Genomic DNA, 24,263 nt, shown 5'->3' with positions numbered 1-24,263 from the left:
TCGAACATGCAGGCTCTCGACTGCGAGCCCAACGCGCTAACCACTCGGCCACGGCTGCCGACTGTATTGTGGTGACAAGTTTTTAGTGGTGTATCGCGTTGCACTCTATTTTCGACAGCCTGTGGCTATATTTGGCTGAAATGCAATGCTTGAAAAAAGACGTTTTCAGAAGAGTATTTTTTCGTGTCATCGCATACAGACGAACGGATCTGGGAAATTTATGTTACAACTTTCCCACAAAGATATTATGGTTTGCCGCTGTGACCAAGGCTTACGATGCCAGGAAGGTGATCACATTTAGACAATGATTCCGTGAGTGCAGAAACAAAAATCTTGCGTTGATTTCCTATAGTGAACACTGAACAGTCTCTTTTTGATTTCCAAATTTGATATTACAGCTCACTAATGATGCACTGCGAGAGAGGTTACAACAAAAACAGTCCTGTTGGCTTGGGCAAACCACCACAGTCAGCTAAAGTAAGAAGCTTGCAACACTCATTGCTTTCGTCGACAAGAGTATCTTCTCCACCGGCTACAAGAAGTTCCTTGCAGACACTATTGACTACGCCTGGACAAGGACCATAAAATACCATACAAACACCATAAAATTAGACATTGCACATGCACGTTTTAAAATTAAACCATTACGGTTTTGCCAACTTTTTTTTACTAATTTTGTTGCAGTATTATATTTCTACAGTAGCCTATCGTTTTTTTTGCGTTTCAAAAAATAAAAATAAATTGAAGTTACAACTAAAAAATCTGTGACTATTTTACTCGCCCAGTAGGTGCCGCTGTATGGACTGGAGAGTTATCTTATTCCTATTCCTTAAAATTAGAGTTGAGTCAGTCAGTCAGTCAGTTTATTTATTTGTCACAAACATAAAAAGAATACAAAATAAGCAATAATCTTCTGTGTGTCATATGACGAGGAGACTGCGAAAAGACCAAGCGGTCATCTAGTCAGCAGCCACCTCAAGCTAGGTGATGTAGGTCTAAATAACATACACAGTAAATACACAAACAATCATACAAAAAATCAAGAGCAATTGAGCATGGAGGCGGTGCAAGACGATTTCAGAAAATGCAGGGGATTTGAAGTTTTTTTTTCACCAAATTTTTGGAGTGGAGTCTACTCGGAGTTTGGTTTAGCAACTTTACCGTATATTTGAGTTAAATCGAATACGGTAAGTTCTAAACATAGAACTTGATTTTAAGAGTGGGGTGGATTCGAAAACAAAAATGGTGAAATGTTTTGGAGTTGGATTGAAGTGGAATGTAGTTTCATGGAGTCGGAGTCTCAAAATTTCGATGAAACGGATGATAAGTTATCTTTTACAGTGGAACTCAAAGTGTTTTAAGCCTTAAATGTCAATTGTGAAAATTATGTTATCTACCGGTAGTAGGCTAAGCTATACAACTTTCCAAACCTAGCAAACTTTAATATTGTATCGTACTGTGCCCAGGACCGGATTTAGCTCATGAGGGCCCGGCACTTTTACATCGGAGGCTACCGTGCAAACAAAAATTTGCCCAGGCGTGAAAAACCCCCTCTACGTGTACAGTAGCATTAATCCAGCACTGCACAGCATTTTGCAGAAACTTTAAAAGCTGAAAGGAAAAAAAATAACACAAAATCACATTTTTTCCATGTAGGGGGACCCTTCAAAAATCGGGGGGTCGGGACACCTGCACCTCTCTGCCCCCCCCCCTCTAAATCCTGGCCTGACTGTGCTCTAACAATAAAATGTTGCTTTACCACAAAAACTACAATAGGAATAACGTCAATAAACTAACGTTATTGCATTTCAGCTCATGTTTGATAGTCAGAGTGTTGAATCATAGGTACGGTACCGGCAGCATCCCTTTTGATTAGTGTTTTGCACTAAAGTGCTCTGCGTGCACAAATTGGTTGTCCATCTCAATAAGACTTTCCCAAATGGAAGATGATCATAAATCAGAAACACAAAATATGGAGTTTGACTCTGAATCTGATGAAGGAGACACATGGCAAGATGAGCTTCAATCTTATAGGCAAGTTTCTAGTTTGTTTGTGTTGACTGTTGACAGTTAAAGAAAATAGAAAAAAAAATGTTTATTTTGAGAAAACACATTTAGAAATTAAGGTATTGTTAGAAAAAAAACTAGAATTAACCAAGTAATTTATTTAATTGTGTATGTAAAGGTTTTTATTTGATTAATTGCACAGTGCATATGATTTTACAATAATTTTCTATTTCACTGTCAACTGTTGTGAAACTAAAAAAAAAACAATCGATATTGGATATGTATTTACGATGTATGTGTGTGCAGTGCACACTAGTAAAATTGTTGTTAACTGCAGAAACTTGATATGCCATAAAAAGCGCAGAAATTCTCATTATGCTGAAAGATATTTGAAAGCTACATCATACAGTAACAAAAATACACAGCTTAAATCTGAAATATTTCGTTTTTTATAGGCTGTTGCTATATTTACACTATAATGCTGCCCTAATTTGAGAAAAGTTTAAAGCTGTTGAAAACAAAAACTTGTATTTTGGAAATTTTTTTTAGTCCTGGGTAAAGATCAAAACCTTAACCTTATTCTTAACTCTAACCCTTACCTTAACCCTTCCTAACTTTAATCCTAACTCTGGCAACACCTGATTGTAACCATGGCAACAAGTAGGTGAAAATAACCACTTTGTTTTTTATATTATCTTAGCAGTGAAAGCACATACTATTACAAAACATAAATAGTGTGGTATTTTATTATATATGTAATTTTATATCATGTGCCATCTCCAAGATGAAGGTTGGCTGCCAATTGCTTCCATAGGTCACATTCTTTCGCTACTCTTTATGCTTTTTCAATGCTTGAAAAATTAGCCCACTGTTTTACATCTATAATATATGTATTATTTAATAGACGCTCTTGGCTTACGCCGATAGAACACTTTACTGGAGGCACCTTGCTATGCATTGCGCAAAGCTCACTGCTTGCAGTTTAAGCACTTTGGCAAGGTTGGCAGTAGTACCATTTTTGGAACTTAGGTACCACAAATGGGAAAATGTCACATGTAGGTACCTCCATGGCCATACCAATGTACCTACTGCACTGAGGAGGCCGGTGCGCTGTCTGCAGTTATTATGTAATTTATGTATATGTATTTATGTAATTATAGTGCAAATTTGATGTATATATGGTTTGGGTTCACTTCCATGTGTAGAATATATTGCAACTTTTACCGTTTAGCCAATCAAATAAACGAATGAGACTTAACATTGACCCAATCATCAGTAGAATCAAAAATTTTAATTTCTGGCAATAGATTTGATATTTTTTTATGTTCTGAACTGACGTTTATTGGTAATAACTGATTATACATGATAATTTTGAACATACATTACGTTTAAACAGAAATTGATTGAATATATACCTTCACAATACTTGTCAGTAAGCAATTAGCTTTAAAACTTTATTTGTGATTTTTTAAATGGTTTGCTAGATTGTATGAATTGTAGAAACCAAGTTATATATTTACTTTGTGTTACACCTTTTAGATGGATTATTGTTGAACGAATTCATTATCGTGATATATCTGCTCCGTTGAGGAGTGTGCAAGTCATCGACCAAGAAGATGATGAAGAGCTGTCAAACCCATTTACTCTTCGGATTGAAAAAATGAGAATAAGTAGGTTAATGTCTTCAAATTTACAGTGGATATGAATGATTAAAGTTTTGGAATAAAAGTTTTTTTAATGTTTCAACAAATTTTTATGCAGATTGACTACCGTAGTTCTAACACCAAAATGTAGAAAGTTGTTGGTTTCGAAAAAAGAATTTCCTAAACCATGAGCTTAAAGTAGTTTGACTTACTCTGTAAGTTATAATATTTGCAATTTTTTCAGTTTATTATTTATATTATCATTTATCAAGTGTTTTTACATAGATCGTTTACTGGACATCATATTGAGAAAAGGTGAAGAAAATTACAAGAAGTTTCTTAAAGTGTTAGGAATTTATTATCCTGATCTTTACACTGAAATTACTGGAAATAAACCTGAATCTACAAGTAAGGGTGACATCATGTTTTTGTGATCATGCATTTTTTTCTCATTTTATATGTTTGCTTGTTGATGTGTTGACTGAACACTTTATTCTTGTAGCTGCAGCTATCTTGTCAACAAAGTATGATTTTTTTCTGTGTAAAATTTACAAAAAACTAACCCTTTGTAAGAGTGGAATAAATAGCTTTTTGAAAAGACCAACTAGAAGCCAAGTACATTTTACCAACAGATCGTTAACTGTGTTTTTTTCTCTGGATATATATTGGTCATGCAAGCAAATTGCTTTCACTCTATTTTTCAATCAGCCCACTTTAATTTCAACAATTAGACTCGTTCTAAAGTGTATGTAAATTTGCCACCAAGTTGCTGTAAATAAATGCCCTTATCTTTCATATTGTGTTGACATGACATGTAAAATCATGTATTTTTAAGATGTCAAGTAATGCTGTGTATAGGCTACTCAATACTCATCCAACTACTTTCTAAAAACAAAACAGCCCAAACTTTGCAAAATCACACTGAAAACGCTTTGAAAGTTCTTTTGAACTCATCAACGGAACGATATTTGTAAGCATACGCCAATTTCAAGTTAAGTATTCAATGACGATACAACATTATGGTGCTGATTAGCACTGATGCATCCTCTGTAAAAGTAGTCTTTACATCAAATGCTGTCACATCAAAACACCTTCACAGTGAAACTGTCTAGTGGTGAAAGTATTAAGCATCACATACTCCAGTCGGCATAGGCGCCTAACTATTTTTTTGGCCGTGGGGGCGAAAGCGTGTTTCATCAGCAGCAACGTAAATTCAGCAAAATGTCACGCAGATGGATGACGTATTTATGTTGTCACAGTAGGATTGCTTTTATTGGGAGTTATCGCTTACTTTCGACCTACCGTTAATTATTATAAACAAAACTCGACCAAAACACAGTGACATGCTATGCGTCTGCGTTGGCTAGCGGTTGATGGACTGCGGCTCTTTAAGCTAAGCACAACATAAAGTTTAGCAACGAACTAGATTTATTAGCATGAAACAAGAGACGAAAAGGTTTACTAAAAGGTATTGTCTGTAAATCGAATGACAATGTTTTAAAAATGGAATGCAAATACTAACTTCATCATACGCTTGAAAATATTCATGTTTACATCAATTCAACAGCGAACAGCACGTCACCTTGAATAAATTTAAAAGTTGCTGACGTCCGTAAATACGTAGCCCTTGAAAAATAGTTACGGAGAGACGTTTGATTAAGTTTCGACTTGACATTGCTCCCTTTTCACTACAATATCGCAACTTATGACTGACCTGCTTTCAAAATTCAATTCGCTGTAAAACGCCAGTTTTCGTGTAGCAGATGAAACAAAAGATGCGAATATTCCCGCCTTTGATCAGGTTTCTATGGCAACGGTCGTGTGTGCGCCATGCAGTTTGCGCCAGTCCGTTGTTGCGTTGATTATGCCGCGTGTGCGCAATGCGGTTTGTACCAGCCTTGTTGCATTGGTTACGTTGGTTTTGGTTAGTGGTTACCTCGGGCCGAGACTTCAAGTTCATTTTCACAGTGAGCGATTCACTGCCGCGACAATTCACTGCAGAGGTTTCGACTTTTGAAAGCGACATCGAGTCTGTTTGCAAGCGCATAAAGCTAAACACACGCTCCGTCTACGTAGCAAATTATGTTGTCAAATTATGTCGCATTTCAACATCTGATGACATTGAATCGACACAAAATGATAGATTTTTGCAATGTCCCAGGCAGCAAAATCAGTTATTTTTACATTGATTCAACGTCTGCAGACGTTAAATCAATGTAAAAATGACAGATTTTGTTGTCTGGTGTGGGATTGTAGCATCGCAACTCGTTCCAGTGATTATTTATCGCGAAGCTGTTGCAGTTTGCATTAAAAAAATGTTTTCTCGTTGCGATCGCTAGTTCATCTATTGTTTTATGTATCAATGCAGCATAAAAAGTTACCCCCACGCAGAAATATGCGTGGGGGCCTGGCCCCCACGGCTTAGGCGCCTATGCCAGTCGGTACAACAGACACTGCCAATGTCGCTATGTTTGCATCTTGTTTTTGTGTAATGACGTGCAATGGCGTTTCTGTGTTTACTTTTGACATGCAGTTATACCAATCACTTGTACAATCAATGTCTTTTTGATGCTCTTTTCTGATTGATCAGTGATTGAATCACTCCACACTATCTTTCACTTGTTATGATTCTGTCTTCTATCTTTCATTTAGTGTTTTTTCGTTTGGTAGAATACAAGAATCTTTTATTTTTTCACATACACTTTCACCTTTGGATTATTTTTTAAGCTGGTATAACTTATATCATAGAATGCATATGCTTGATCAGCTGTGACCTCCCATATGAACTCCCTCTATTTTGTTGTATGCTATAGCTATTCTGAACTTCAGAGTGTTGTAGCTAATCTGGGCTAGTTTGTACGTCTAGATTTTTAAAGTTCAAACAACAGCACACATTTTAACTTTTGTTTTAGACTTTCCATTGCTGCGTAAAAACATCGTTGGTCCTGACAATCAAGAGTTAGTCCAATTGCTTATGCAAGCCCTCGAAGGCATGAAGCAAAAGTGCTTTGACCAATCTAAGCAGCTGGAGCGAAGTAATGTTGTTCTTGAAGAGCGAACTCAAGAAATTGAAAAACTGAAACAAAAAATTGAAGAGTTGTCGCACAGGTACAAGTTGAATTAAATTTATGATGACTTTAAAGATTATATAGCTGTTTCATGGTAATAAATTTTATGCCGTAAAATTTTTGCTCTGTAGTATTTCAGCTCAACTTGGCCATACAATTTAAGGTGTTTTAAATTTTCACCATTTTCAGTTAGAAAAAGCCTGGGATTCGATTTAGTGGGTTTTAGATGAAAACAAGACATCCACATTGTTAGCTGATTATAACGTTATGAAGATATTAACACGGTCCTTTCCGTTAAAAAAAGACTAACTCCGGTTTGATGATTGATACAAAACGATGAACAATAACATTTTTGTTTGCAGTTTTTTGTCAAAATATTTTTTCTAGTTCTCCGCATTGCGCTCTGAAACTTTTTCAGAGAAGAGAAGTGTTTGTTTTTTTCAGTTTTTGTCAAAGTCGGTTTCAATCACAACTTAAGTAAAACGAAATTTTAAATAATGAAAAAAGAGAAAAATTAAAATATCTGACAACATTAAAACCGGAGTCGGCCAGTTATAAACCGAGGAATCGGGGTCGTATATTTTTCACCCGATTCCACAGCCCTGGTTAAAAGGCGTCTTTGTTGCAGAAAAAAAGTTATTGTGAAAAAATCTGTTACTCTAACATATATTTGTGCAGAGTGGCACGCTATGAAAACGTGGACAATGAGATGGCTGGTTTGCGAAAGGAAGTTGACCGGCTGAAGAACGAGAATTACACGGTGTGCATGCGGATGTATAACGCTAATGAAGAAAACAGAAAACTTCGAGAGTCGAACATGACGCTGAAAAACAAAAATGACAAACTGACAGTTGAATTACAAAAGGTACCGGGACTAGATATTTACCTTTGGCACTGTATCCCTTTGGCCGGATACTCTTGTAGAGAGGCACTAAACTCTATCTTGTTTTCAAGCCCCTGATGCCCAGTATATCGGGTGTTTGATTGTCTAGTATTATATGCATCTGAAATTTAAAGCTTAAGCCTGTTGTTAGCTTGCTATATTTCCTGTTAAGGGGATGAATTCAGTTACTCAGACAGCAAAATTCATCATTTTTACATTGATTCAACGTCTGCAGACGTTATATATTAAATGTAATTTCTACAATCAGTTTACGTGTTCACTTTTGTTTTTTGTGTTTTTGGCGATTTTTAGCGGTTTGACCTTTATTTTCCCCTTGTTTTTAAACAAATTTGTCAAACCGTTTGTACTCAAAAATGCATTTTTACTCGTTTTGGTTCTCTAACTGGTGGTATACAACTAATAATGAGTTGGAAAAGTGTAGATCAGTGGTTCTTAATCTTTACTAACCTGCCGAACCCTTACGCTAACCTGAAAGCTTTTGTTGAACCTCAAATTTTCGCTGAATCACAAAAACGAAAATCTACCACTTTTAATAGTAATACATTACTGTACCAATGAGACTTCTGCTGATGTTTTTCTGAGACCAATAGTGAGATTCGAAGCTTGTCTCGGAAACAGCAATTATGTCATTTGCGCATGCAAGCCGGTTTCGTTTTTTTTGCTTTAACATCCACCAGAATAGAAAACGCATGCTTTCATAAATAAATAGTTATGAAAGGCATGAGAACTTCAAGGGAAACTTTTGTAATAAGATAACTTTCCATTTGTTGGCACCAAAACGTTTGAAAATTTGTTGTGTTGAAGTTTTTTTTTGCATCTTGCTTTCTTGAAGCTCGATAATGTACTCCAATAGCCTATGGACTGTTTATATCTGCTGTTGTTGAAAAAAAAATTGAAAAATAGAACTAAATTTCCTTAAACTTTAAGGAAGTTTCCTCAAAAGTGAGAGCCCTGCTTTCGCAGTTCCATGCAAATAGCAAGGGTGAGGAAATTCATGCTTTGAGAAAATGAAGTTTTTCTTACCGATTGTTTTTACAATGTTTGATAAAAATACAGTTTTTTTGCATTCTGTGTTACATGCAGAATTGCAGATGGCATCATTACATCACGCGTCAAACACACAGATGTTTATTTAACATCATGTAAGCGCAATCAAGTTTCGGCTGGACCATATTTTCCAAAAATATTCTCTGATGTACCATTCAGTAGGCTGTGTGTTAATGTTTTAGAAGACGTTCGCGCCGAACCCCAGAAACAGCTTCGTCGAACCCCAGGGGTTCGATCGAACCCTGGTTAAGAACCACTGGTGTAGATGTTGACCACGCAGGCAATCCTGGTCCCACCCGTAGTGGAACATGTGTTCGTAGTGGAACATGTGTTTCAAAACAACAATGTGATTTTTATTAAAAGAATGTGCAGTTGTGGCACAGCGCATTGTATCAACGCATTTAATTGTCCCTGTGTGCAATATGTTGATGGTTTCTGTGAGTTTTTCTATTGGTATGTGGTGCACAGGTGCAATGAGGTAACTTGACTATATAACTAGCAAGGTCGTGCATTCCTTAAAGTTCTCATAATTTTACTAACGCAGAAAATAATACAAAGCATTTTTTGTATATTTGATCAAATTATTTTAAAACTTTGGGCGTGAAGTTGCCTTGTCCCGATGTTTGCGTGGAAAATATTAGGAAAAATGTAGAAATTGGTTTTGAAAGCTCCTTTCACCTGGCCTCGTCAGGGATTCAAGTAGCTGTGAAACTCCCATGATTAAGTTCAAGAAGATTTTCTCCGGTCGTGGATAAGCATTTCCTCATCAAATAATATTTAACCTGGCGTGATATATCTCTCAATCACTGGCTGGTCATTTTTTAACTGATCCTATATCTTCAACCAGATGGAAAGCTGCGTTGCGCTTGAGCGAACACAGTCGGTCCGATTGCGCAATCGCTTGGACTGTAGTCCGAGTGACAAAGATATCATGGAGATGAAGAAAGAAATCGACGAGCTGAGACTGAAGCTGGCCAAAGCAAATAACCAAAAAGTCAGTAAACATTTTATTTTTATAATACTAGTAGCAGTCCCCGCTTATTAAGTCCACCTCGGAACCGGACGATTTTGGGCTTAATAAACGAGTGAGCCTATTAACAAATAAGCCTATTAACTTAATAAGCGGAAACTACTGTATATGATTTATTACTTATTTTCTATTAAAGTTGGTTTGCAAGTAATCAATTTGGTGTTAGTTAGTTTCACCATACTCTGATGTATATGTTTGACGTTTGTGGGAGCAAGTCTTTTAGACGCAGACAGTTAGGTGCGGTCAAATAGACGCACACACTGTGGCGTCTGGACATTCAGGTGCGGAAGCACTGCGGCTCCCGTTCATTTAGGTGCTATTCCTAGAAAGTCTGCAGATTGTATCAGTTTGGCAGGTAGAAGGTAGGGCAATGCTTTTCACACAAAATGTTGTATTGAACAAAAAAAATATGTCATGGCTTCCGTGAGTGAAGCTGCTTAAACCGGCAATGCTTTTCACACAAAATGTTGTATTGAACAAAACAAATATGTCATGGCTTCCGTGAGTGAAGCTGCTTATACCGGCAATGCTGTTCACACAAAATGTTATATTGAACAGAAAAATATATTGTATTTTAAGGCGCGTGTTCGGCATTTATTTGTTGTTAGTCTAGGTTTGCGTTGGCGAAAGCTTTATCATTAATTTATTCAAGTTTCCGAACATGACTGAGTTCACTGTCAGTGAGTTAAATAATAAACTACACTAAACATCAGTAAAAAATATACCGTGGCCTATATTCAAGCTGGTGGTAAGCTTGAGTGAAGAGTAACTTAGTTTTCCGTCTAAACCCCGACTAGGTTTAATAACGAGCAAAGTTGCACCATTATGCTTGCAACTTATACCCAAGGTTCATATGCCCTATAGAAATGTATTCCTGTAGTAGAGCGTTGTCTCATACGTACTTGCCAGTCGCCACACGACGAATCTATCCAGAGTAGAAGTAATTGCGAAAAATAACAGATTAAGTAAGGTTCGATCTGGCTGCAACCTGCGTTCAGGATGCACAGCAAATGTCCTGTGGAGATGTGCTAATATCAAGAGTAGTAGAGCGTTGTCTCGCACATCATCTTCACATGCGCATTAACAAAACAACATACTTTTCTGTTCAATATAACATTTTGTGAGAAAAACATTGCCCTACCTTCCTAGCCGATACAATCTGCAGACTTTACTAGGAATAACACCTAAATGAACGGGCACCACAGTGCTCCGCACCTAAATATCCAGACTCCACGAAGTGCACGCCTATTTGACCGGCGCCTAACTGCGCCTAAAAGACGTGGACCCATGTTTGTTGTGTGCAGGTTTTGAGAATTTGGCAGTCGAGTTCAGTGTTGTATATTATGAGCAACTTTGGTTGTGAATCTGTTTGAGCTGAAACTTCAAATTTATTTCTGTTAAACTTTCACGTATATTTCTGTAACGCAAGTTATTTTTATTCATCATCATCAAGTTCCTTCCTCTCATCGAGGGTTTGAGGCAATGAAGCGCCTAGTTTCTCTGTTGCGAAATTTTTCTGTTGCAATTTTGTAATTACGTCCTTGCCAGTCTTCAATGTCATTAGTCCTATCATTAGTAATATCGTGTGGTCTTAATAATTCAATTTTCTTGTTTTGATTTTTTGTAGAATTTCTATCTTGGTTTGTATGCTAACTACAGGCACAGCAGTACATTTTCGTTTCTGAGTTTTTCCTTCCATGAAATTTTAAGCATTCTATCAATCTACATTTCAAATGCCTTTCTGATGATATTGTCCTTGTTTCTGCATTGTAAAGTAATGTAGTCCTTCATAATTCCTTTTTCGTGTGTGGATGTTAATTTCGCGTGTTTTATTTTTACAATTTTGTTTCTTGCTATTTCTGTTCGTCTCAATATTTCCGTATTGCATCTGCCATTTTCAGTTATTGTGTCTATTGGTGATCCTTCTATATAAAATCACTGGACGTTTAAACCACACGTTAATACCCTTTGCATCATCATTTTTATAAAGTCGGTCAATGTATGTTCGCATTATTCAGTGTCAGCTTAGCCTACTGGGGTTCGAGCTGTTTTTTTTTAACTTGGAGCTACATAACGGGAAAACGTTTGAAAATCTCTGAACTAGGCACACCACCAACCATGCGATCGGCACACACGGCTTGGTTGTGGCGGGTTAGACTTGCAGTTTGCCTTGTGTTTATTCCAGGGTTGAGAAAAACCCGGGTTTTTTTAAAAAAGCCCAACCCGCCCGGTTTTTTTTAAAAAAAAACGGGTTTTTTTGGGTTTTATTGGGTTTTTTTAAAAAAGATGCAAAAAAAGGTAGATTCATGCTTATTTCACCTCAAAACTACTTTTTACGAGTGAAGTGCCTTTCACTCACAGTACATGCTTGCATAACTCAATAAAATAATGCACTAGGGCTGTTGTTGCTTGAATGTTGCATCATCCATTAGTTTCAAGATCAAGTTGGATGTTGCATCATCCACTGATTTCTATACCAAGTTGATGCTACTGTGGTAGAAATCACATTATTGCATCATTTGTTTAGATTTGAAGGCAAGGAGCATTTATGCCATCATGTTTAAATATTTTTTATCATTTATATATGTTACTTGTATATGTATTATATATAGTAATAGATGAGCAATTGAACGATTGCGTGGCCAATTAGGCAAATGCTCTGAAACAGCCATGCGTTAGAATCCAGAATCTGTAATTGGTAAATAGCCTCCTAAATTGCATTTCACATCATATATATATACAGACTACAGTAGAGTAGTACTTTCACCAATTTAACTATAAGGCCTTCTTGCATAAATGAGTTTTAGTGTAGTATACACAAAGTGACATTACTTGATTTTTGTGTACTGTGCAATATCCACTGCGTTTTCAGTTTATTCTTGGAAATTACTTCACAATCACATCCTTAAGTCCTAATTTAAAGTTTGTTGTAAGTACCTTGTAGTGTTTTTGTAAATTTTTTTAATTTTCCAATAAAAACTGGACAAATATGATGCTCTGGGTTTTTTTATGGGTTTTTTTGGTTTTTTTTAAGTGGGTTTTATTAAAAAAACCCACCCGGGTTTTTTTGGGTCGGGTAAAATACCAACAACCCTGGTTTATTCGACACTGGAGTTTTTGCAAGGCAACTAAGCCGTTGTTGTCTCTATATCGTCCTTTCGAGTTGTGCATGGTTCTAGATTGTTCTTCAAATTGCTAGTCGTGGAAGTTGAAAAAAATAACTGAATTAACCCACCGATAAAAAAACACATCTTGGTAATTTGGTCACACCATATTATACCAGAAAAGTAGGAGAACTTTTGAAAGGTCTCATATAATCATAAAAACAAAGTCTCAATGGAAGAAAACGAACAGTGGCAATAATTAATTTCAATTAATTTTTTCTCGTTTATGCTTGAACTCTACATTATTGTGCCTTGCTTTTGTATTTTGCTTACTGGTTTCTAGTTCCGGAACGAAGACATTGACATGCGGATCCAAATGCTTCAGCAAGACAAGGAGGAAGCTATTGATATGTACGCCGAAGCTCTTGAGAACCTCAACAAACTGCGGGAAGATTCAAGCAGTGCGGAAAATTTGAAGAATAAGGTGTTTTAACTGTAGTCAAACACTTTCATTGCTCAAGCAGGTCAATTGTATGCTATTTTTGAACAAGAAAACTATATTTTAATCACGAGGCTACTGTTCAGTCTGGACCAGTCGTTCTCAACTGTTTTCAGTCCCACAGTCACATTTAACACCTGAAGTTTTTCAAGCCCTGCACGAAGGCAAAGCAGTTTTTTTTACAAAATTAAACATTAAAAAAGCAAGAAAATAAGTTATATATGAAACTGTTTTATGTGAAACTTGATATTGGTTGCTAGTAAGTTTGTGTAAGCGAGATGTGATGGAGGAGAATGCAGCACGTAGAAGTTGCATTTCATCTCATCTCGCTTACACAAACTTACTAATACTATGGTGAAGATGGTGGTCACTCAAACGGTTACCACATTGATTCAACTATTTTGCGAAAAAGTACTTCACACCCGTAAATTGATCCAAACACAGTTTTTCAATGCATTGTCAATGAAGTTACTAACCCCGAAACTTGACTATAAAACTTAAATAGAACTTCGCTTCTAAATGTTTGTTTCAGCGACAACGGACTTAGATGTCTAGCAGCTCTAGAGCGGTTGTTGCGTCTACTGCCATAGAAGGTGTCGCCTATTGCTTTCCAGCACACGGGGCTAAGTTTCAATCAAATCGTTCAACTTTTTATTTAATTTTTCTGTTTACTTTGTACTCTTACGACAGTTTGTCTTATTGCTGACGGATTTCGAAAATCTCTGAAAAAGGCTGTCTCCGAATAGTAGCAGACCGTATTTTTATCTCCTGTCCAGTGACCTGTTTATTGCAACATAACTGCGGACAGGATGAATAAATTTTCTTGTAGTCATTAACACGATTATGACATCACATTCGGTAGTCATTAAAGTAGGCCCATAATAATGATTGAAGAAGATTATGGTGGAGTTAGATCCGGCAGCTGTGTTACAATTAGCAAAGATATAGTTTCGAAAGGACTGGGCCTTCTTGCAGCCTCAACGAGCACAGCTGAAAGCGCTGTTGAGAACCACTGGTCTCGACCGGTTCCAAGTTTTTCAGTGCAATGAAACGTTGTTATGTTAGGCTACAAAATTAATCTAAAAGTTCTAATGTACACTAAGCAGGTTTATTTTCAACTGTTGGAACATTGAAGCCGGTTTTGTGTTCATCAGTTTCGGACGAAATATCACGTTTTGTCTGTTTAATGTAAACAATTTTGCGCGGAACTTGGTGCATCTACCCGTTTATCAATTCTGTGATATGAATGTGACTTTGTTTACATTAGATATTTTTAAATTTTCTTTACTCGTTCGGAGGTGTTATCATTCGCCTCTCCTCGCAGAAAGGCAATACCAACATGTTAAACTGAAGATACAACGCAATCTTCAAAAACACTGCGTTTGTGACATATTGAAGAGCATGACACAGCGTGTTGACAATCTCAGACAACAAAATCCATCATTTTTACATTGATTTAACGTAAAAATGACGGATTTTGTTGTCTGAGAGATCCAATAAGCCTGAAAGAATGTAATTTTATGCGCTAAAGCAACTGTAACGTGATTCATGTTTTCATCAATTTTCAAAACTCTCTTCCATTCTGTTCAATCTCACTAAAAATATTAATAAGTTTTGTTGTTATTTTGCAGTACCTAGAAGAGAAGGAACAACTTGACTTGGAATGCAAGGTCTTACGTAGCGATTGTGACATGTACAAAATGAGGCGCGACACCGTGTGGCAGCAACTGCAGGAAGTTGAGAAAGAAAGAGAAATCGTGAGGGGATTACCAATAAATTACAGTTTTTTTATTGGCGCGACTGGTTGCTGTTGTTGGGTTTTGTACGTAAATGTTTAACAAGTTGTGTACGTTCACAGCTTTCCTAGGTCGCACAGTGGGTTGGTTACATATGCAATTCACATCCATTTTTGCATATGTATCAGAAAGTTGTGATAAAGTGGCTAAGCACGAAAAACCGGTACTTGCTTAAAGGCGAAGTCGCACTGGTGCAGCTATCTTTGAGCTCATTGTATAGTTTCATGGCCTCGAAGGAAATATGAACCGTCCGCGTATTTGTAATCTGCAGGTCGCTGTAGCAGATGGAGTGTTTTGACCGGTAAACGCTTTAACATAGGACAACTTTCTCTATGAACCAGCTGACTGCAGTCATTATGACCCTTCTACCACTCAGCCAGAGAGTTGATTCTTGCTTTGAACTTTGGTTGGTAATTCATCATCATCACGTGCCGTCTCCGCTCCGAAGGTTGGCTGTCATTTTCTTCCACATGTTAAATACAGAAGAAAAAAGAGCAATGACAGGGCTGGGAATTGAACCCACGTCATCGAAATAATTGTTTCCTAGCCCTAACCCTCTAGACCAAGCTGGCCACGGCGAAATGTTGAATTAATTTACTTTCTAACGTACATAAGTCGCATGATTGCAATCAGCTGATTTAAATTTTGCCTTTTGATTGGCTAATATACCTCATCTACTGCAGCAACCTGAAACCGTTCTATGACCGATATTACTTACACAGATGCTAATCTTACGGCGCTGAAACAACGCTTTGCAGACTTGGAATTTTAACAATACATGGTGAAGACTGAAGATTGCTAGAAAGCTTTTACTTCCATTTCGCCACTTTGCATTGATTCGATCTCTATAACCACGTGACTTGTGCAGTTGATGAAAGAACGCAACGACGCGCAACTGAACACGAAGATCTGCATGCAAGAGAAGGCGAAGTACCGGACCCAGATCCGAGAGCTGGAGGAGAGATACGATCAGGTCACCCACAAACTCCTGGAGGGCGAGCGGGAGCTGATACGTCTGCGCCGCGTCGCTAAAACCGATAATGCCAACGAAAGGGTTCGTAACCGTTCTTAAAACTTTTGTTAAAATTTAACGGTTTTCTCAACACCTCTATCTCCTTTAAATGATAATTGGCTTCCTTTCAAAGACATTATCATTCCCTCTCGTTGTTGATCGAGTGTTTATTTTTAAATCTGCCAGCCCAGTGAATGAACCTTTACAAGCTGCGTTTTAACCGAATTGAGCCAAATAAGATATAAATCACCTCGCTCAATCGTCTCATTTGCAAAGCGAAGGCGATATTTTATCAACACGTTTGAAAAATGCTTTCATCTCTTGACATTCGCTGACATGTTAGAAGTTTTTTGTTAAAACCGTTGCTGGCAGATGGATGTCGTTAAGCCTCTTGATATAAATTACGTCACTTTTGTTTCTTTTAGGGCTCTGCATGGCCGTTGAGCGGAAGCCAACAAACAAGTCATAGCGATTCCTGTCCAAGCGGTAAGTTCACGTTCTGTTCTACGTCACGAAACAAAGCAGACAACCAAGATACATAGGCGTCTTGTCGAGTTGTCAGTTTCTCGAGTCGTTTTTACTCGTGTGTAACGTTTTACTCGTAAGCAAAATCGACGTTGAATCAATGTAAAAATGATGGTTTTTGTTTTCTGGGATAGCGCGATGTTATTGATTTCCAACGTTTGTTGTTTTGCAGTTACAACAAGCGACCAAATGACCAACCCGACGTCTGTAAGTGAACTTTCCTCCACTGTTTCTCATTTGTCTACTAGCTACTGCAGTGGTTTCCGTTTAACTGGCCATCATCTGTTTCTAAATTTTCTATGTCAAATAATCATAAACAAAAATTGCCTTGAAAATTAGAAATTAAAAGTGCGAAATGTCATTGCAAAGCCAGGAAAATTTAGGTTTTACTGATAGCAGTTATTGGAAATTCTTTCAAAAACAAGATATGAATCACTTTGTACAGTTTGTATAATGTATATTGCATATGTTCTTCCGTCCATTAATATCTTACCTGAATACCAGTTGTGAATATAGTCGTACGTCTTTTCTGTGGATGTTTTAAGCTTGCGAAAGTCAATCCTTTCAAATATTTTAGTGTTAGTAATGATACTAATCAAGTATTTAATAAAGAAAATAATTTGGTCAACTCATCAGTTAAATATTTCCTGACGTCACAGGTTGCGTTGTCGGAACCTGGCAATTTCAGAAGACGAGCATACGTCACCAAACACTACCCCAAGGTGAGCCGATCAATATGACTTGACCAAGCTTGATTCGGAAGTGAATATGAACATTGCTTATATTGTTACCATTTGTTAGTTCCCTGAGAGCCTACGTTGATCTCTTAGTGAGAGTGGTGCTTGGAGACAAAGATACCAACAGAACAGGCTTTCCAGCACCGGCACCAATTTTTAACATCTCGGCTGAATTTGCAGCGAAGATTCTTAAAGCTTTTTGCCTAACTTTCAAAATTTTGTTCTTGACCTTAAACCGGGCTTGTGTCTTGGGTTTATGATGTCAAACTTCCGTTCGGTTTACTGGGTAATTGGTCGTACACTCAAGTCTCTTTCTTACGTAACGTATCTTGGCAGCCAGTCGTTCATATACTAGAAGAGCATTGCGTTCAAAGCGAAAGCATCGTAAAACGTCACATGTCCTTGTAGCGAGTACCTCCAATCGATATTGGAAACAAATGTTTGTTTAAAAAGACAGACACTAATCGATAGATCAGGTGTAGTTCAGTATTTACTCACGTGTTGACTTCGCGGTCGCGCCATCTGCGCTTTTCTGTGGCTCATGCTCATCTTCAATCCAGCGACTGACGCCGTTTTGAAAATGTTTTGAGGACAAGTTAAAAACATGCGTTCGTCTTTCTGTAAGGATCATCATCATCATTTATTGCGCTTTAATTTCGTCAGATTTCCATTGGACAAGTTTATATTCACAATAGTTTGACTTCCTTTTAAAATAAAGCGGGCAGGATTTTCTTGCCCGCCTTTGAGCATGTTGTTGTAAACGTAAAACTTCTGATGCTCTTTTCTGATAGGTTGCGTTTAATTTGATCCTGCGTTGCTCGGTGCACAGTCGACGTGTTGGCTTTCGGCATGATTCATGAAACCTTTGTTCACGTTTCTCAAAGTCTAATTTTCAGTTCAGTCAAGTTGTGTTGTGAGAGTTGTGAAGGCTTTAAGTGCTTTGTGTTTTTTAAAGCCGTTGTTATGACAACTTTATTGATTAAATAAAATATGTCAGATGTCACTGTGTGTCTTGCTTTGCTCTTATTGGGCGTCGAACCGACACGGCAGCCATTACCTTTAAAATTTTGTATCAGATTTAGAATATCATCAGTCATCACATTATTACCCGACTTATCCTCACTGCGTTATGCAAGAAAGAACGCAATCGGTAATGTTTTTAAAATCTTTTATGTGACCCGACCTAAAATCGATCTCAGATTTACCAGCACTGGAGCCAAAGTTGAAACCACTCGGCCACTGGGCTGGTCCACCACTCGGTTGAGCAGCCGCTAATATGTAGGAAACCATAAACAGACGTGCCACTTAACATTGACGTGGAGCTTGCCTTCGTTGTCATTTCTTAGACCTAAGATGTCAATTTACGTCATTGCAACGTCACGTTTGTGCAGTTTCTGAGCAAGAGCGGAGCGGTGATGAGCGGAGTTGTGGAGGACTTCGGATCATCAACGAACGTCTTTCCGGAAATAAACATGGCCTCGGACTATGGACCACAAGATGGCGAGCTATCTCATAAGGTAAACATAACTTGTGTGGTTTCATTGTCAAACGATTATATAGTTTTTTAAACAACGCTGGTTGTTACTGTATCTATCATCATCTAGCTTTAGCCGCTTTATGATACCTAGCTATGCTGCAATCAACTATAATCACCAATACACATGTTTATCTTAGGTCAGACGGGTTCGCCTCGCCACCAACAGGCCTTGGAACAACTCGGATAGAGTTTCCAGTGACGCCACGACCTCCTCAGTGTCTAGTGATTAAGGCCTGTCACAGTCTTTCTCCAGAATTATTTTTGTGGGCCACCTTTGACTCCTTGTCATGCAAATAGCTTTGACGCCACAACCAATAGGATGCCTCACTGAAGGTCAAACGTCACCTAACAGCTTAGTTCAACACCAGTGATTGAACGCTTGAAAAGCGGTTTATTTCATAGTGAAAATGCTAATTACCACGTTTATTCTGCTCAATGTCATTGGATGCACGTGGGTTACTTCAAGCCACCGCCTGTGCTTAAAGATTGAAGTTTCTTACCAACGACAAGTTTGCATATGCGGTTCTTATCAGCCACTGCCTGCGCTATAATCAATTGCTACCCAACCAGGTGTGGGGAGAATTTATCACTTGTTTACAGTTTAATTGTGTACAAACTGATGGAACTAATTCAATGTTATTAGCAGCATTGTCTTTTCTATTGGTAAATACCTTGCCATCCCTTTCCTCGCATCGAACTTCAGTTTGCTGATGTTCCTTAATGTTGTAACAATCACATACAAAATGTTCCTTAATTTTGTTCTATAGCAAGCGTACTTACGATGATATTGTAAATTAATGTTAAGCTGCAGTTTCTGTACCTTCTGCAAAGACTATATTCTAGGAAATGTCCATATACGTCTACTGTATTGTTCGTCATTGAAAAACTTTACACGTAACTGCACTTTTATGAAAGACGATAAAATTGTAAGTGAACTAGAACGACGTTTGTCTTTACATTTTGCACATTCTGGACGTCATTGCTGCTTGTAGTGAAGGTCACGTGGTCTCCTCGTCAGTGTACGTCTCTGTGGCATATTTGACGTCATGCGTTTCTGACTAGATTGGCTCCTCAGAGTGCGAACCAAAGTCGTCGATGTTGCTCTGAGAGATTCATTCATGTTCCTGCTATTTATCAATCATTTGATGCGTTGTTTTTTCATCATTCATGTTTCGAGTAATTCTATTTACACTCTTTCAACATCAACTTTATCCAGTTGTAGCACTTCTTTAGTTTGTTGTTCTCCTTTTTGTGCAATCCCACCAGTGTCAAAGTGTGCCTTGGTGATTGTTGCTTAGTGCATTCTTGCAGTGTTTTCATTGTTGGTATGGATAGAGCAGTTTTCTAAAGCTCACGTTTTCAGATGATTTCTTTTATTGTTTTATTATTATTGCACTGTCACAAGTTCTTTGAAGCCAGGAACAGTCTTGGAAAAGGTTGTTCTGGTTACATCTCGCTTCCTGTCACACTGTTGTTGTTGTGATGCAAATCAAAAGCAACTCACAAAACTGAAAAGGTTTTTCTTTTTTATAAATGATGTATTGTACTGTATTTTTCAAGCAGCTTTTAGAAGTTTCAAATTGTTTCGAACATACGTGACGGAACTAAAACTACGTTGTGATCGAAGGTAGTTTCAGAAATGAAATAGCTTGATTTCCATGTTTCAAAGCCAAGTTGTGGCGGTGGTATATTGATACATTGCATCTCAAACAATAGGTTTGATTGACAGGTGTTGGTGCGTAATGTGACGTAGTTTCCCAACACCGGACAATTGGACATAACGTATCTAATCAAGGGTCGGCAATCTTTTGACGAAATTTATGTCAAAATATAACTAAATTTGCGTGCCAAAAGTTTTTGTTTTGTTTAGCTGCATTTGGTGTAATACTGTGCGATGTTTAATTCGAATAGTAGTCAGAAAGCAGCATTACTGATTTTTTTGTATGTAGATTACTTTTGCTTATGCAGTTGAGTAGGTCTTTGCTTTTCTCAAATAATTGAGGTAATCATTAATCATCTAGAAACTGCCGATCACTCAAAACATACAAATCCAAGTCCTTGATGCAGTAGTAGATTGATTACAAAAGAACATGCACAAAGCCATTATTCAGTCTGCAAGAAACTTATCGGATACTCTTTAACGCAGGGTTTCCCAAACTTTTTGGAGCCACGGACCACTATTTGTGAATCTGTTTATTCGCGGACCCCCAATACAAAGGTAAAAATGAATAAACCCGAATTTTGTTTATTTAAAATACTTTTATTTAATAAATTTACGATACTGGATAGCAAAAGCAATTATTATCTTTGACAGTGTACGACGTACGTACTGTACAACGTATATGTGTGACTTTTTAATTTCTTGTCATATCGCCACGGACTACCCGTGCAGTCGTCGCGGACCACAGTTTGTGAAACCCTGCTTTAACGGACGATGCAGACCATCGAAAACGGAAGATCAAACGTTAACAATACCCAAAATATAACTATCACTATACTGTGTTACGTCATAAGGTGTTTTGATAAATGTTGCCGGCCCTTGCTACAACTGGAAGTTGATAGATCAGGCATTTAAAGTACGTTAACACGGTCTTTCTATTATCCCCGCTCTACCTACCACACCTATGTGCCACTGCCTTGCTATTTTCATATGCACAGCAAACTTGTGCTAACCTCCATGTTTGCCAACACCTGAGAACATTTTGTCGGAATCACGAGGCCCCATAAGGACAGTGTGCCTGCTGTCTGCCTCTGAGGTTTGCCATTGCGAGTTGATGTATGGTTTTGCGTGCAGTTGAAAATGCCTTTCTGTCTCCGTGTGAAGTTTAGCGTATATTATCTTGAAGTTTGTTCGAAATTTTGTTTTTTGGTACCGGTACTGTTCAAGTATGTTTTGTGCTCAGCATATTGACAAAGACGCAAGGATAACTTGCAAGTGGCAACGGTTTAAAATTACAGATGTGTGTTTACAGCAGGTTAGATTTCACGATTGCTACAATGCTAGTCATCATGTCAGTGTAAATACTGTACATCAATAAATTTGTTTTTATTTCACGGTGTGCTTTCATCATAGACGTTTGAATTGTGGAGATCTGCAGAGATACACAAGTGCTACCACGCAGAAGATCGAGTTTCCGCTTTCGCCTGTTTACCAAGCAATGACCATGAAGTAGATGAGCATATAGAGAAAGTTATCACATAAAACCAATTTCTAATTCACCATTTCACTGCGTGAGTGGGCTATTTTAAAAATCGAAACTCACAGAAAAAGTTGATGCTTTCTGTTAACAGCAAAATCTACTTAAGGTTGTTAAAACATAACTTTAATTTCGTTGGCACTTGAACATAAAAATTTTGCTAAAACAAATGAATCATTGGACCAATCAGAAGTTACAGAAACAGTGTTTCAACCAATTAGAAAGTTACAGGTAAAACAGAGAAAAAACGCAAACATTTCTGATAGAAAGTAAAATCAGTGAACGTTCCGCCGCATCCTGCGTGGTCTAATGCAGGGATCCGCAAATGCTTGTTGGCGCAACCCCAAAATACTTTTAATTCTTCGCGACCCAAACGTTTCGGAAGCATATATCACATCAGAGTATATGATTATATTTATTTTTGCCAAACAAGTTATGTTGATAGTAAGTTTAAACTGTTTTGCTACCCACAGTGGATGGTCTCGCGACCCAAGTTTAGGTCACGACCCACTATTTTCGGACCCCTGGTCTAAGGATAACTTTTTTTCTGTAATTACCAAACAAAGTTCAAAGTAGGATTAACTTTCTGGCTGAATGCTAGAGGAGTCACTTAAACATATGTTCTGATTGGTTGGCGGTACCTTACAGGGAGTTGTCATGCATAAGTGGCTAACGATAAATTTCACTTTTTTTGTGTAAAAACAGGGTTGTACAAATCCATTTTTTTAAATGAAACCCAGCCCGCCCGATTAGGCCGCTTTGAAAACTATTTCCATAAATTACACAAGCCCGGTGGTTTAGGGCCTGTACATGAAGAAACCACAAGATCAAACAGCGCTAGTTCGGTTCTACGGGTGTGCTTGAGCAACGCGACACTTCGAGAGTCGAAACATTACTCTGCCAATCTCGGTAACCGACCCTGCGTCAAAAGCTTCAGTCAGTATGAAACTGTCAGGAATAGATCCCAAGCTTTCTCGGGTAAAGATTCAAAGCAAACAAACCTTTTTGACTTTGATTCGACGTCCGTTGCCTTCCAGCAGGTTGGCGATACCTAATTAGGTTTTTGTGAACTACAAGCATGCAGCTATATGGGTCTGCTACTATTCGGCTAGTCCGATTCGGAGAGTTCCCTATTCAGAGACAGCCTTTTTCGGAGAGTTCCCTATTCGGAGATTTTTTGAATTTTTTTTTTAAATTATTATTAATTTTAAAAATTAATTATTTAAAAATTATAGGTTTACTCTAAACTGCCACTTAGATTTTAACTTCATCTTTTATGGCAAACGCTATTTGGCAACTGTCTTTTTTTTAGTTGAAACGTATTCGCTGAGACTTTATCTCATTAACCCCTATTGTTAATCATGAAAACTGTTGTTTTGATGTAAAACACATATTTTGAACGAACCCAGACAACAAAATTCGTCATTTTTACATTGATTCGAACGTCTGCAGACGTTGAATCAATGTAAAAATGACGGATTTTGCCTTCTGGGAAGGCACTCAAAGGTGAACACTGGACAAAATGCAAGAATGCAAAAGAAACGATATTGTGGAATAAAATACAAAATTCTCTAAATAAACAGAAGAATCGGACATACATCTCTCTGTTATCATTTTGAATGCAAAAATTCCTTTCGTGGTCCCTTTGTCTGGAACAAATAAAAACTGTGCTGTTGAAATTTCTGATTGTAGTTTTGGTCTCAATCTCATCATCATGATTGTTCTGTGGAGTGAGCATTCTGTTGCTCCGGTTTTCTTTGGTAAAGTTATGAATATGGAACGTACCATATCACTAGGGTCTTTCCGGTGTCATAAATATGATTTAAGATCTCACTGGTTAGGTGTAAACCCCACTCATCTAAAGCTTCGATAATTTCAACTATAAAAGAAACGATATTGTGGAATATCCTAGTAGGCTATGCGTGTGCTAGTCAGCTAAAGTTCTCTTTTCTACACGATTTCAACGTTAAAACGATGTAGAAACGGCAATTTCTGCTGGTCGGGATAACTAGGCTACGGTATTTCAACGTTTAGCGACGTTAAAACGATAGGCCACACATTTGGTTATCTGTTACTACAATATAAAAATGAACTGTTAGGCTAACTGGGAACAAAATTTTTATATTCTTGGAACAAATTTTTACTGGTCGGGATAAC

General features: G+C 37.6%; 1 protein-coding gene across 1 annotated transcript; it reads left to right on the top strand.

Annotated features, from left to right (window-relative positions):
- Window positions 1–1,939: 1,939 nt before the first annotated feature.
- LOC145772433 (caspase recruitment domain-containing protein 11-like) lies at window positions 1,940–21,963 on the top strand. The gene is made up of 14 exons (XM_082584311.1): window positions 1,940–2,034; window positions 3,508–3,677; window positions 3,936–4,058; window positions 6,563–6,758; window positions 7,397–7,583; window positions 9,517–9,663; window positions 13,147–13,287; window positions 14,934–15,059; window positions 15,967–16,152; window positions 16,536–16,596; window positions 16,808–16,842; window positions 17,295–17,357; window positions 18,764–18,889; window positions 19,047–21,963. The coding sequence occupies exons 1-14, from the start codon at window positions 1,940–1,942 to the stop codon at window positions 19,137–19,139; spliced, it is 1,749 nt and encodes a 582-aa protein (XP_082440437.1). The 3' UTR covers window positions 19,140–21,963.
- The last annotated feature ends 2,300 nt before the right edge of the window (window positions 21,964–24,263 follow it).

Source organism: Aplidium turbinatum, chromosome 6 (genome assembly GCF_918807975.1).
Source record: "Aplidium turbinatum chromosome 6, kaAplTurb1.1, whole genome shotgun sequence".
NCBI lineage: Eukaryota > Metazoa > Chordata > Ascidiacea > Aplousobranchia > Polyclinidae > Aplidium > Aplidium turbinatum.
The sequence above is the reverse complement of the archived record's forward strand: the minus strand, read 5'-3'. Positions and strand labels throughout refer to the sequence as shown.